This window comes from Populus alba, chromosome 10 (genome assembly GCF_005239225.2).
Source record: "Populus alba chromosome 10, ASM523922v2, whole genome shotgun sequence".
Lineage (NCBI taxonomy): Eukaryota > Viridiplantae > Streptophyta > Magnoliopsida > Malpighiales > Salicaceae > Populus > Populus alba.
In genome coordinates this window covers 20,176,722-20,191,017 of record NC_133293.1, presented here as the reverse complement: position 1 = coordinate 20,191,017, position 14,296 = coordinate 20,176,722, and the positions used below count along the sequence as shown (strand labels likewise).

Here is a 14,296-nt window from a genome sequence, read left to right as displayed (position 1 = left end):
ATTTATATCAAGCACAGCAGAAGGGAAAGAAGAGAACATCTTACATGTTAAGTTAGATAATGAAATGGATCTTTGTGCCATAGTTATTAACTTATTGCAATGCCTGTGGTGGGTTACGTTTCTCCTGGACAATGAGATGGTTAATTTGTATTTCCTGAGACTGTAAATGCTAACTGTCATCGGAGGAATGTGGAGAGTGAAAAAAATGGCATGGCAGACTGCCGAGTAACAGAGAAACACAGCGTCCAATCAGTCATAACTCAAATAATGGAGAAACATCAGGGCAGAATAAATGGAATTTCGTCAGAAATGATGCCCGATTTTTTATCCATAGTGGACACTTCACTCCAAAAGGATGGAGCCCCCTTATGTGATTCGAACTCCCTCGAATCCTGGCCTCTTAAGCCGCAGCTTCACGTTGTACCGTAATAGTTGAGTGCCTTTTTCTGATGCTTGCGCTAAGCCTTAGCACAAGATTCTTGAAATTTCCATCAAGTTAATATATAATAAGGAAGTTGGTACTTTGGCTTATGCCCAGCTAGACCAACGGATCTGCTTTTGTATTCAAATCCGATTTTCCAGACGGAGACAGGTATTGTGTCTATACCCAGAACACTAGCATAGACCCACCCTTGTAATTAGATATTCAAGAGTCCGTGTTAGTTCACACAAGTTGTAAAAAAGAGATTAGGGACCACTCATCAAAATTCAAATGTACAGATACTGATACATAAAAGAGAAATACAAGTGAGTTTGACGTGATACAACAGCGTTTGAATGGTAGATGGATGCAAGTGTTAAGAACGGGAGTTGTACCAAATTACTCTAACCATGCTCCCACGTAGTACCGTAAAACAAAAACTCTCACCTGTTAGTTCAAAACCTCTCGAACACCCATCTATTCCAGAACTACTTTAATTCCCCTCCGATCACTACAAAGAAAGATGGATCCACCTCCACCGCGAGAAGCACCACCACCAGCAGCAGGCATGCCTCCTGGACCTTCTAGACGACTGTTGTCATGGTAATGAACATTTCTTTTTCCTTGCCTATATAACATTCAAAATAAATATCAGGTCTTGCGATTCTTTTGGGTAATTTTACTGTTCTTTTTTTTTTTTTTCAATTTCTGAAACATCCAGGATCTGGTTTCTGTGCTGCTGTGGTCTATTTACAAGTTGCTGTCCAGGTCTGTTTCCACCTGAACCCCCACCGGCAGTGTGACGGCTTGAATATGTCATATGCACGTACGAGTTTAAATAAACAATTATCATCCTCTCAGACCGATTCTTCATTTTAAGTATGGTCGACAAATGTACAAGAGAGAGATTTGTTGTATGATCCAGTGCTAGTTTTCCTCTTATGAATTGGATAGTGTTCATTGGTTGTCTTTGACTCATTGGGGTCTTTTGGGATACAAAATAATCAAATATGAGCATTGAACTTATTCAGGCAAAACTGGATGCTTGTATCACATCTATTCACTATTTATTGCTGAACAACAGGGGCATATGGAAGTGTTTCACTCGTAAAACTAGAAAACACTACTGCTACACAAATAAAACAAAATCCCATGAACTTTCCAGCTAAAGTGCAATTTAGTGACACATGCAACAAGCTCAAACTAGCAGGACTAGCCTGATTTGCCTTCGTTTGGCCTAGGAATTTTTTTGTACTCAAAGTTGGTTATGTCCACTTTCTTTTGCAATGCCTGTAAAACACAGAAAAGCAAGTAAGTTATAGAAATGTCCATGGTTTTATTAATTTAAGTTGTGCTATCAGAACTGCAATTACCTTTAACTCCTCTTCCAATGACATCTTTTTAGGATTGTATGATCCTGGTGGTCCAGATCTAGATAGTGCTCCTTGTGTCTCAATAATCTCCCATTCTCGATCATCTTTCACCTTAGCAATATCCTTCCTGAACTACAGAATCCCACCACCTTAGTAGAAGATTATGAAATGAAATGAAAACCTGAAGCTAATAGTGAGTTTTTAGGCACCAAAACAGTGTTTTAAACAGGCATTATTTCATATATCATGAATCAAGTATGGGCCAAGACCAATAACTGAAATCATGATCACAAAAGCATATATACAGATCATCTGGGCAACATCTGTCACGTGCATCGTATGAAGAAAGCCGTGCCCGAGAAAAACCACGGCCATTTTGCAATTATTTGGATTATATGATCAAATAACACATTCTGATCCTACTGGAGTGAAAAGATTAAGTCAAAGATTAAACTGCTCAAAATCATCCAACAATCTTGGCCAATATCTTCCAGTATAGCCAAAGGATCTAACTGACCATTTCACCTCACATTCAGATTTCAATGGTGCCACATAAGAAATCTGGATGACCAAAATGAGTAGGGTTTCAATGGTACCATATAAGAAATCTGCACAACCAATATGGGTAGATCTTCTCATATGATACATTAAAAGAATAGAAAGATAAAGGTGGTGTCATAAAATTAAAAAAAAATTCAAACAACATTCACATGTTCCAAACTGAGAAGCTCCCAACTTCTCCTAAAGCAAGACTTTTTGACAACCAGTAGATCTCTACCAAGAGAAAATAATCATTCAACATGTAATATCCTCCATGAATGATATTTCAGTCATGAAAATTCCAAAACCAAGAAACCCAGTCTCCACCAGAAAAGAAACCAGACCAAAAACCCAAAAATGGGTGCCAACAGGCTTTCAGTTTATTGCATATCATACAAGAACTACACAAACTATCAACCAACTGCAACTTCTGTCTGCAACTATTTGCAAACATGAGCTTGAAAGTAACCTTAAAATTAGGTCACTCACCTTTTTTAATTACTCAAATAAGCCAAACTAAAGCTAGCACAATTCATAAAGTTACAAAAGTAAATGAAAAATTTAACAGCACGCAAACACAAGCTAGCATGATTCATAAAGTTACAAAAGCTTCAAAAACAGAAGCTAACATTATCAGCCTAAATTCAACACCAACCTGATATAAACACAAAAACTACGAAGTGGGTTTTTCACAATAGAAACTGTTCTCACATGAATACTTATAATCTTACAATATTACAAAGGCCCCATCTTTCATCCTAAAATTTATAAAGCTACGAACGTTTTCGTAAATTGAGAAAAAGAAAAGCACAGACCTGCCTTGCAAGAGATGAGCAAGTCCTATACTCCCAAAAACAGTGAGAGAAATCATGGGGAGACCGTATCTGACAAAAGGATGGCCTCTACCCCATCTTTTGAACGATGATGCAAATGACGTCTCAATCTTTCTAGCTGCGTTAGTGGTTTTACGGGGCAGGCTCATATTGGTCTCAATGGTTGACATTTTTCCTCTTAATCATTAAAAGCTACACGCATCACGGGATTGCTCCCTGGTTTTTTGGTTTTGATTTTCGTTTTGGATTTCGATTTTCTAGGGTTCTGTTTTGGGAGATCTTTGCTGCTTGATTCGAATAGTCTTTTAAGTGTTTGGTGATTTAAATGTCTTGGGCTTTGGTTAAGCTATTGCCTGCGGGCTGACAAATATTAACTAGATTCTCTTGTTTGTTGGGCTGGCTCCCTAGTTGTCAGGTCTACAAATATTTTCTTGGAAGAAGAAGAATATGGAACAAAGTTGTAAATTTTTTAAAATCGAAACAATTTAACAAAGAGGAGCAGAAGTGGGCTAAAATCAATTTAAAATTGGGATAGATTTTATGGTTTTTGATTGAAAAAAATTTTAGTTGTTTATACTTGATAGTTGGATTAATCTTGCGATTAAACTTGAAAGACATCAGAAAAACAATGGCATCCCTCATACAAGCCACTAGTGAGCTGTAGTTATGGTTTGCATGGATTTGCAGCGAATTAGCTTTCCTTTCCTATATAGCTTTCAGAAGAAGTGCTCGAGCGTTCGCTTTCTTTCTACTGATTCAGGATTGTGATGTTCTGTTGCATTCATGAGTGAAACTGGCAAGGTGATACTTTGGAATTTTTGGGTTTAATTTAATGCTTTGGTATCCTAGATTTTGGCTTTGATCAACCAGAACAAACTGCCTGGCCAAGATGGTCCAACTTTGTTTCGTCTTCCTTAGCTTCTCAATCTCTTTTTTTCATGCTCAGACACTCTTTTTCGAGCTCCCAAACATGCCCCTTCATGTCACCTTGAATACAATCCTACAATACAATGAATAAAGCACCTTTATATTAAAATTTGATAATCTACTATTAATAAATTAATTACAAATTAAAAAAAATTTGGCGAGTCCCGACTAGCTAATTCGTAAATACAGACAGTCACGTGATAAGCTTAACCAGCCTCTAACTAGATAGCTTACGCTGAACTCAAGAAAGGAAATGTTTTTTTCTTTTTCTTTTCCTTGGGAGATCAAAAGGTTCATTCTACTGATTCGTTATTGTGATGTTCTCCTCCATTCACGAGTGGTGCTGAGGATGTAGGTGATTCTTTGGTATCGGTTGGTTTTGATGCTTTGGGATCCCCAGGTTTTGACTTTGATTGGCTAAAACCAAACTTTCCGAACAAGTTGTTCCAACTCCCCAACTTTGTTTTCCCCATCTTCTCAATCTCTTGTTTCATGCTCAAGCACTCTTTCTCGAGCTCAGAAACTCGCTTTTTCATGTCATCAACCACAATGCGGCCATGTTTGGCTCCTGCTTCAGTGTGCAAATCATTTCTGGCAAGAGCAAGATTCCCACTTGGATTTTGTGAATTATCAAGGTTTTCGGAGACATAAAACAAGCCAGAAACAGAGGTGCGAAGCCGTAGTTGTTCAAAGAATACAACTTGGACAATGACTCTAAGAGGTAGCCTCTCATTCTGGGTTGCGTGAGTGCTGGCTTCCAATGAAAACTTCTGACAGTTCATGAGCCTGCAAAGCTGTTCCCGTTCAGAATCCGTTAGCCATGGATGCGCCTGCATTAAAAGGAAAGTTTTAGTGACCACAGAAATAACAAAAGCACAGATCTAAGGCACAAGGAAATAGCTTTGTAGGAAAAGAATTCCATTAACATAGGCTAGCCAAAAATTGAAAAGAGAAGGAGAAGCATGGCGAGCATAAGGTGCAACTTTCAACAAAATAGGGCTCCATTTTAAACAATGTGATAAACCTATTTTTAACGGGCTTAAAAAACCTTTATGATCCTCCTCCCTAAGATTGAACTATATCATCAGAATTAATGATGAACTTTGACAAGGAATACAAGTAAAGAACCATTTGAAAGTTATCGCCTTTACCTTGAGATATATGTCTATTGCTCGGTAAATTCCATCATCTAATGACCTGGCGTATTCAGGGACAGCAGCAGCAAGGGAATGAAACTTTGCTAGCTTCAGATTAACATCAGGTGCCACCTCTGCTAGATAACTATCGATCAGATTTGCCACTGTTGTTATTGGAGTTGGGAAATGAGAACCTTCCATCATTTGCTCCTCATCTACTATGTAATTTGATGTAGGATTATCATGATCCACCAGCATGAAATGATCGAGAATTCGCTGAACACAGTCAATATCATAAAGGGTTTCCACTGAGTAGCCTGTATTTGGTATCAGAAGGTCTTGAAGAGATGCTTGGTCCAACTGGGCTCCAACCCGTTTCTCCAAGTTCCCTCGACATGATGGACTGGCATGTATCATCGTGGCAGTTCGCAAAAGTCTAAGCAGGAAATTGCTTGGAGTAACACCTTTTTGATCAGGTAACAATCCCACTAATTCTTCAAGAAGATTCCTTTGATCTGCTTCAGAAATACCAGAAATTGTTGATCTAGGCGCAGCAAAGTTTCCACTCTCAATGCTTGATTCCCTGCCCAGCAAAGGCAGATGCCTCTTTGCATAGTACATTAGTGCCCCCGCAACCCTCTCAGGCTTCATATCATTTGAACGAACTGCCAGAATTAGCCTTTTGTACAGAGGTAGTCTAAGCAAGGAAACATCCTCGTACCACCAATCCTCGCCCACAGGATGCGGCTTGGCTGATGAAGTGCGTATTCCATTCCAGAAGACAGTGCCACCTGGGTTCCTCATGTCGCTGCCTCCTTGCATGGGCCAACTGAACAAGCTTGGATCTGCAGAAGCTTTCATTGCCAGGGAATTTATGCATCTCGAAACAATATGAAGCTCTTCAGCTTGTGCTAGAACTTTTTCACAGGTTTCAAGAGCTTTAAGGGAGTCTGTCCAGCCGCCAGATACTTCATTGAGAAAATTTTCTGTTTGTGCGATGAGGTTTTCCTCCCCATAATCTTCGCTCATCCCAAAATACTCAGCAGCACATCTGAGACTGACTACGTTCGATGTAGTGAGTTCCATTTTTACACCATAACAGAATTTGGCAATGAGCAAGAAGGTTTTTGCTCCACCAGGTACATCATGAAGTTGTAGAACACACTTTTTTTCATTCTCGCTAGAATGATCTCCAATAAGATATGCTAGCGCTTCACTTCTAGAGAGCAATGGAAACTGGAGGAAAGAAAAGAGGACGAAAGAAAAAAAATTCAGCTTAATGGTGAATAAATAAAATCATAAAAGTGAACACTATAAGATATGGTGTCTACCACAGTTCTAATTAGCTAGCAGAAGGGGAAGCCTTTTGTTCTTCCCCAATGAATGGTAGAGCAAAACAAGGCCAATGTGTAAGACACGAGTATCATTATATCTGAGAATGAGAGGAAAAGGGGAAACATTCTAAGAAATAATAACAGGGTAGAGATAATTGCTTCCAAAATTTATTTCCATTGTACTAACTTCATTCTTTAAAATTTTCATAAACTACAAAGATAAAAGGTACAAAAGAAAGTCTCATTGCTAAATCTCCTTTTGATCCACGATATCCTCAATATTTTGAGGTGAGATGAGCTAATTTAACACATGGAAGCAATATCTTCCAAGCTCGGAACACAACTGATGAAATGGGGTAAGAGAAGACTGTCAAGATTAAATGCCAGTTATGATATCCTTTAGCTAACCTGTGATGATTAGAGATAACTAAAAATTAATGCCAGCTAAAGTTTTCCCTAATTACTAGGAAGAACCAATAGTGCAATCATCAAGCATACATTTTCCTCTATCCAAATAACATGATTTCCCTTAAAAAACTTCAAGTATTGTCTGTTTTATTAAATAGTCAACGAAAGAATAACTCAGTGTTACAAGATGAGCATGCCGGCCATTCTAGTTAATTTCTATTCTATTTGCAAAATTCACACATAAGGTATGAGACATGCACGTCCAAGCTTAATGTTGCTCTTAAAGGAGCATCCTTCGACTGTCACTTCAGAGTGCGGTGTCTATATAACACACCACAAATTTTAGTAATCTAGTGATGAACAAAAGTAAGGTTTGGCCATGTAAACACACCTTGTGGAGATGGAAATACGTGTCCCCAATTTCAATAATGACATCACTTTGAAGCCCCGTTGAGCAAAGCCTGCACCAAATTAAGCACATCTGATTTATTTGAAATGCAGTTGGAAATCTCTATCTAAAAAACGAACACTACTTCAAATAGAAGCACGCCCAATTAGTTATCAAGTGAGGTTACACGTGAAAAAAAGTAGCATCAATGAATGATACAGTGCCTGAAAAACCTTTATATAATCCAATCCAAAAGCAAGTGGAAGTAAATCCAATTGACTGCAAACAGTAGTAGAACTGACTCAACAGATTTGCACCTATTGTTACACTTATCATTTGAATTTTTCACCCCAGAACTAAGATGGGGAAAGACCCCACTCATTCATCTACACTCAGTTTTCATTACATTGGCTACATCAGTACCCCTATATAATGCCAGTGATCTTTGCAAGTAATCATCTTTAAACACGCATTTCTTAAGCACGATAGGCCACAAACACACAACAACCGCACATAATTACCCTCTAGCACTATCATAATCAACCCAAAAACCCATCTCAGCATAAAAACAAAAAACAAAAAACAAAAAACAAAAAAAACCCATTATACGATTTCCAACTTTGACAAAACCCTCTAGCACTTTTTATAATCAAATACGTTACATTCATCCACACACACGCATATGAACATAAGTATAAAGGGAAGCGTGACAGACCAGGTATGGCCATCAAGATGAAACACTTCTGATTTTGATCCCAGCTTCATGCAAGCCATGTGTAGCTTAAGCTACTGCAACAAAAACACTGAAAGAAGTTGTCAACGAAACAATCTTTTGCGATGTAAGTATCAAATAAAATGATCTTTTAACGAGGAAAAGCAATGGAAATGTTGATTTCTGAATTCTGATAGTGATAGAAAGAGATATGAGTGAAACATAAAAGCTGGTTCGGATCCTTTTTGATAAAGTTTGCAGCTTTTCGGGTAATAGAGAAAAAAAATAAAGAAAAATTTAAAGAAAATAAAGAGTCCCGAGTCCAGAGGGGAAAATCCAGGAGCAGAATCGCTTGCTGCTGTTACAAAAAACAGGCAGTGTTTGTTTCGATAATCTTTCTAAGCACTTACTTTTTTTCTTACGTTAGTAGTGCAAACATTTTGTACTTGTTAATATATGCTTCGTTTGCGTTGGTTGTTAGTATTCATTCTTGGAATTATCGCCAATTTAATTGTTCTAGAGACATTTAATTTGTTTGTTGATGCAATTTAGCATTATTTAGAATATATTAAAATAATATTTTATATTTTAATGTTATTGCATTATAATTATAAAAAATATTTTTTATATTATTTAATAAAAAATCAGTTTGGAAAATATATTAAACTATATTACCAAACATACTATTATTAAATTTTATTTCTAAATCATTACAGACTCGACTAATTCAAGTTAATTTTTTAAAATTTTAGATTTAATATGATTTAACTTGATTTATTAGGTCAAAATCTAAAATTATTTTGAAAAAAAAAATCAATTTTATTTAAAAAAAATAAAATATATTTATTTAAGAAGGAACCATATTAATTTGAAAAATATAAGAACTAATTCGTAACCTAATAACTTTTGTTTGTGATAAAATAAAAAAAGGCACTCCTGTTTTTAAATCTACACTATTTATTTCCCTTATTATATTTAAAATTACTCATTATCCATCACCTAACTTGAAGAACATTTGAAGTAGCAATGTTTGAAAGTGTGGAAAATAAGAAGAAGAAACAAATTCCAACTCCTTCTCTTTTGTTTGTAAAGGAGAAAAAAGAGGTAAAAATTCTTCATATGGACCCCTTTCCCAACCTCTTCAATTTGAAAAAAGAATGAGAAGAAAACAAATAAAGTTAGTAATTTTCCTCCATTCTCTTATTATTATTTTTTATATTTTTTTCAATTTTCAACTAGCACTTTAGATATTTAACCTTTAATACGTTCGAGTCTGATCAGAAATGTGATTGTGGTTATTTTTTAAAGTACTTTTTACTTTGAAATGTATTAAAATAATATTTTTTTTTATTTTTTAAAAATTATTTTTGACATCATTGCATCAAAATGATATAAAAAAATAAAAAAATATATATTAATTTGAATCAAATAAAAAAAATTTAATTTTTTTTAAAAAACACTTTTAAAATGCAAAAACAAAAAGAACTTTTAATCTTACTTTTCTAACATTTCATTTCCATTTTTTCACCTCAAATTAAAAAAAAAATTACACAGAGTGATTTTCATTTTTATACTTAATAATTTCAACAAAATTTTATTTAAGAAAAATATTAAATTATAAGATACTATTAAATACTCTAGAGGCAAAATTAGGGATTTTTTTCGGATGGGTTCAGCCCAGTATTCTCCCTGGGCCAAATTACCATCCCTGCTCAAATAACAATGGCAAAGGTCCCAACATGTCTGTCCAAAAAGCCCAAATCCATCTCCTCCACCTCCATTTATGTCTCGTCACTGTCACTCCCCCCGAGTCCTTGTAGAGAGAATACATAGAGCAGAGGACTTGGCAGTTCCCAAGAGATGGCTAGGTCAACAGCCATGAAAGCAGCGGGAATCATTCTAGCTCTCTTGATCTTCACATCTCTCGCTCTTGCCGTTTCCTCCTCAAATAACCAGATCCAAATCCTTAACGCCGAACGTAGAGTAAGAGCACCTCTCTTTGCTCAATTTCAGAAATAAAAACTGATTTGATCCTGTGAAACAAAAGAAGATGATATGGTTTCATGATTTGTTGTTTGTTTGTGTGATAATTGGTGCAGATTGACTTGAGTTCACATATCGTTAAGGTCTTCTTAACTTTAAAGGTATGCCCCTATCATCATTACTTTGGTTGATTCTTAGTTTTTCTTATAATCAAACAAATGGGATTATCAAGCATTTGCGAAAAGTTTTAACTGCGGGGGGTTTAAATATATTATTGATTGTTGAAATTTGCAGTCTTTCATTGGCAGAATTTCTATAATCTAGCTCAAAATTCAATTTTGTTTTTTTTTTTTTTTTTAAAAAAAAAACATGGCTCAATACCCCTGTAACATGATGGTTAAGGGTTTGCTTCGAATTATGTTAATTAGGCTAGTGTTTTAGGCTTGATTTCTGGTTGTGCTAGGTGTAAACAATTCCATGTTTGGACAAAGACTCCAAACTTTGATTCGTTTTTTTACTCTATGCATGCCACTGTGACGGTTTGTATGTCTCAGAAAGATCTGCCAGGTCAAATGGTCTGTCTTCTGTCTACCTTTGATATCATATAAAAAGAGTTGAGTATGCTAGAATAACGATTCAACAGTCGGTTCAAAAGGATGTAGGGATTTTGACTAGTATATTCACTTATAGAGGAATTTGCATTCTAGATAGCGTGTTATTGTTTGTGTGTGTGTATGTTTATTGTTTGTGAATTTCTTCTTTTTATGGACATGTATATGGATATAATTCAGGTTGAAAATGTTGGGACAACTCCTGCTTCAGAAATCCTTCTGGCATTCCCACCTTCGCAAGCTGATCACCTAGCACTTGTCAAAGCACAAGCAGCTATAGGCAAGAAGAAGAAGAAAAGTTACGTTCATCTTGATGTAAATCCAACAGAGCTACCTGATGCGCCAAATGGAACTAAATATTTTAGTATATCTTTGCTGAATCCATTAAGTTTGGGTGAAACTGCCACTCTGGAAGTGCTTTATATATTAACACATTCTCTGGAACCTTTCCCAGCAGAGATAAGCCAATCGGAATCGCAATTGGTATATTTCCGTGATAGTGCATTAATACTGTCACCATATCATATTAAGCAGCAAACTACTTTTATTAAGACACCAAGTACAAAAGTGGAATCATATACAAGAGTGGAACCCACCAAATTTGCTGGCAGAGAACTGAAGTATGGACCATATGAAGACCGTCCTCCATATTCATTTTCTCCAGTAATTGTTCATCTTGAGAATAACAGCCCATTTGCAGTTGTTGAGGAGCTTTTAAGAGAAGTGGAGATATCTCACTGGGGCAACCTTCAGATAACAGAGCATTACAAGTTGGTTCATGCTGGTGCTAGACACAAAGGCGTGTTTTCAAGGTTGGAATTGCTGCTCCATGCCGTGTTTTTCCTCCTTTTAGTTTTTATCACTTCATATTCATTCAGTTTTCTGTAACACCCCCCCCCCCCAAACACGCACGCCTGTTCTTTCTTTTTTGAATTTAGGCTAGAATGAAAGTTAAAATGCCACATATTCTGTATAGACAATGCATAACTAAGGATTTTCTAGCCTGTTTCTGATCTAATTAAGTTTTGTGTGACTGACTTGAAATAACCCCCTCCTTCCTCCTCCCCTCTGCCCATGGATCCATCTGTTTGTGGGTGCATAATTAAGCTTAAAGGTGTTTCAATATAGTTTATATGACTGTTTTTTCTCATTCTTGTGTTTCATCTTCTGTAATTAGTCTGTTTTAATCTCATCTTCTGAGACCTTCTGGCAGGGTTGACTATCAATCTAGGCCATCTTTTAAAGGCGCATCTTCATTCAAGCACCTTCTAGCAAGTCTACCACCTAGGGTGCACTCTGTGTATTATCGGGATGAAATCGGAAACATCTCATCGTCACATTTACGTACAGATTACCGTAAGGTATTGCTCCTATTTTCTAGTTATGTGCTTGCATCATAATGGAACTATGGTTATATTTTTATAGAAGGAGAGATGGGAATATTGCAAATTGGGAAAAAAGTGGTACTTGGTGTTATTTTTATGGACTGCAGTTTTCATCATCTTATGTGCTGACTCGACACTCTCTAAACAGTCAGAACTTGAAATTGAACCACGGTATCCTTTATTTGGAGGTTGGAAGGCTACCTTTGTTATTGGATACGGGCTACCACTGGAAGACTTCCTTTTTGAGTCTCCTGATGGCAAGCGATACCTCAACTTCAGCTTTGGTTGTCCACTTGCCCAGACTGTTGTGAACAAGCTGACCATCAAAGTGGGTTTGCTTCTATTAATCATTTGCATTAATGATGCTGTTTGTCTGACATTTGTCTGTTTGTTGCTTTAGTCATATTCTTGTCATGCTAATGCCAGAAGATGTTTTATTTCAGGTTGTGCTGCCAGAAGGATCAAAAGACCCTTCAGCTGCTGTTCCTTTTCCTGTGGAGCAGCATCTAGAGGTACTAATCCCAGCACAATCCAAAATATTACTTTTAAGTTTAACAAGTGTGTTGGAGGTGTATCGTTGACATATTTTGTTTTTATATGCTAAACATTAACAAGAAAATTGCTTGAAATTTATAGTTTAAAAAATCTGAATGATTAGCTTTCCCTGTATAAGAAATATTCAATCTTTAAAAGTGAGCTTGGTGCTTTGCTTTGTTGCAACATAACAGCACTGATTGCGTTTATATTTTTGGAAACTTGTGCAGACCAAATATTCATACCTTGATGTTGTTGGGAGGACCGTGCTGGTTCTGGAAAAGAAAAATGTAGTTCCTGAGCACATTACTCCTTTCCAGGTGATCTGCAATCCCCTTGAATCTCAATTTTGATTTTGTTAAGTATCAAATGAAGGGTCAAAATATCAAGGTTCTTATTGGCAATTAAACTCCAATCTAAGTCACCTTTCTAGGACTGGATGTAGACAGTTCTAGATCCAATAATTTCATTTATTCACATATGTTGATTTTCAGCTTGAAAAATAAGAATTGTTGACTATGATGCTGGATACTAACTGCACCTACCCTACTGCAATACCATGTGCCACTGCAATGCAGTAGGTCGTGTTAGTTTTCTAGGCAAGTTGCATGTTCGGGCTAAAATAAGACTCTGAATTTGACTATTTAAGAGTTTGTGATCTGCAGGATTGTACTGTATATTTTAACTTACAATGACTTTTATACTTTGCTGAAATTGGTTAGTGGTTCATTTAGAGTTGTGGAAGCTCTCTTTGGTTGTATGAAATTTTGAGATTTAAAATGCTTGGCTGACTTCAGTAGTAATATGTCTGTGACTTGTATGATTCTCCGGGGTTATGTTCTTATGTTCTGCGACATTACTCACTATTTCCATTTTGATTTTCTCATACAAAATTCTCCCCTTGGATTCCCCTATTTAACAATGTTTACAAACATTTGCCTTGTTCTTGCAGGTTTATTACACTTTCAAACCTATATTCATGCTAGCAGAACCGCTGATGTTGGCATCAGTATTTTTCTTGTTTTTCATGGCATGTGTAGCTTACCTACAGATTGATGTTTCCATCCGCAAGTGACAAATGGTCCAGGAAGGCCCGGTTATGCAACTTATTATTGATGTATGTGCCAGTTTTTGACATTGATATGCTCATTCCGACATCCTTGGCCGAGGAAGGTGTCAGCTTTACTTTCGTTTAATCATCAGAAACTGAGCAGGTCAGAATCGGAGGCCCATCAGGGACCATCTGGCGCCGCTTATAAAACTTTTAGATTTTCTGCAGTGACATTAGCTCTGAACTATAAAGTTTTCTTGTTGACTTTCACCCCACCCTTCGAGGGGGTCCATTGATCAGTAGTTATCTTCATACGTGCAATATAAGAATTTTGAGGTAGTTTGACAGGGAGGTAACCTCTCCCTTTGTTTTTATTTTTTCTCTAAACATCTAGTATGGCTGGGATTTGGGATTTGGGCTGGAAACTTGATGTTACTATTTTGACCTATGTGATAGACAATCATTTAGTGACCCCAACTAGAAGGGCCATAGCCAGTGTTTCAAGGATAGATGACGAACTCCCAAAATGGCAGCCCCTAAGGGATTAGTGCCCAAGTAATGACCAGGGCGTGCTGCAACCTAATCGATTCAATTTAATTTGAAAAAAAAGAGTCATTTTTTAAAAAACAATTCAGCCACGCTAAAACACGTGCCTAAATT

At 36.6% G+C, this 14,296-nt stretch overlaps 3 protein-coding genes across 3 annotated transcripts; 1 reads left to right on the top strand and 2 right to left on the bottom strand.

Moving 5' to 3' along the window:
- Window positions 1–1,084: 1,084 nt before the first annotated feature.
- Window positions 1,085–3,575, bottom strand: LOC118059998 (uncharacterized). The gene is made up of 3 exons (XM_035073073.2): window positions 3,150–3,575; window positions 1,795–1,921; window positions 1,085–1,711 (listed from the first exon to the last, which is right to left on the bottom strand). The coding sequence occupies exons 1-3, from the start codon at window positions 3,335–3,337 to the stop codon at window positions 1,634–1,636; spliced, it is 393 nt and encodes a 130-aa protein (XP_034928964.1). The 5' UTR covers window positions 3,338–3,575; the 3' UTR covers window positions 1,085–1,633.
- Window positions 3,576–4,192: 617 nt separating this feature from the next.
- On the bottom strand, window positions 4,193–8,464 carry LOC118059995 (BTB/POZ domain-containing protein At5g03250). The gene is made up of 4 exons (XM_035073071.2): window positions 8,076–8,464; window positions 7,364–7,433; window positions 5,246–6,466; window positions 4,193–4,924 (listed from the first exon to the last, which is right to left on the bottom strand). The coding sequence occupies exons 1-4, from the start codon at window positions 8,132–8,134 to the stop codon at window positions 4,388–4,390; spliced, it is 1,887 nt and encodes a 628-aa protein (XP_034928962.1). The 5' UTR covers window positions 8,135–8,464; the 3' UTR covers window positions 4,193–4,387.
- A 1,414-nt stretch (window positions 8,465–9,878) lies between these two features.
- LOC118059994 (dolichyl-diphosphooligosaccharide--protein glycosyltransferase subunit 1B) lies at window positions 9,879–13,975 on the top strand. Its single transcript, XM_035073070.2, has 8 exons — window positions 9,879–10,055; window positions 10,172–10,216; window positions 10,847–11,478; window positions 11,880–12,027; window positions 12,200–12,379; window positions 12,495–12,563; window positions 12,816–12,905; window positions 13,538–13,975. The coding sequence occupies exons 1-8, from the start codon at window positions 9,933–9,935 to the stop codon at window positions 13,658–13,660; spliced, it is 1,410 nt and encodes a 469-aa protein (XP_034928961.1). The 5' UTR covers window positions 9,879–9,932; the 3' UTR covers window positions 13,661–13,975.
- Window positions 13,976–14,296: the final 321 nt, after the last annotated feature.

What these genes read in the sequence shown, in the direction of transcription:
- LOC118059995 (XM_035073071.2), bottom strand. Translation starts at nt 8,134, where the DNA reads ATGGCTTGCATGAAGCTGGGATCAAAATCAGAAGTGTTTCATCTTGAT. An exon ending in CGTATTTCCATCTCCACAAG is followed by an intron (nt 6,467 to 7,363) that starts GTGTGTTTACAT and finishes TCTTTCCTCCAG; the next exon opens with TTTCCATTGCTCTCTAGAAG. An exon ending in CAATAGACATATATCTCAAG is followed by an intron (nt 4,925 to 5,245) that starts GTAAAGGCGATA and finishes CTTTTAATGCAG; the next exon opens with GCGCATCCATGGCTAACGGA.
- LOC118059998 (XM_035073073.2), bottom strand. Translation starts at nt 3,337, where the DNA reads ATGTCAACCATTGAGACCAATATGAGCCTGCCCCGTAAAACCACTAAC. An exon ending in GCTCATCTCTTGCAAGGCAG is followed by an intron (nt 1,922 to 3,149) that starts GTCTGTGCTTTT and finishes TCTGTAGTTCAG; the next exon opens with GAAGGATATTGCTAAGGTGA. An exon ending in CATTGGAAGAGGAGTTAAAG is followed by an intron (nt 1,712 to 1,794) that starts GTAATTGCAGTT and finishes TGTGTTTTACAG; the next exon opens with GCATTGCAAAAGAAAGTGGA.
- LOC118059994 (XM_035073070.2), top strand. Translation starts at nt 9,933, where the DNA reads ATGGCTAGGTCAACAGCCATGAAAGCAGCGGGAATCATTCTAGCTCTC. An exon ending in TCCTTAACGCCGAACGTAGA is followed by an intron (nt 10,056 to 10,171) that starts GTAAGAGCACCT and finishes TAATTGGTGCAG; the next exon opens with ATTGACTTGAGTTCACATAT. An exon ending in AGGTCTTCTTAACTTTAAAG is followed by an intron (nt 10,217 to 10,846) that starts GTATGCCCCTAT and finishes GATATAATTCAG; the next exon opens with GTTGAAAATGTTGGGACAAC.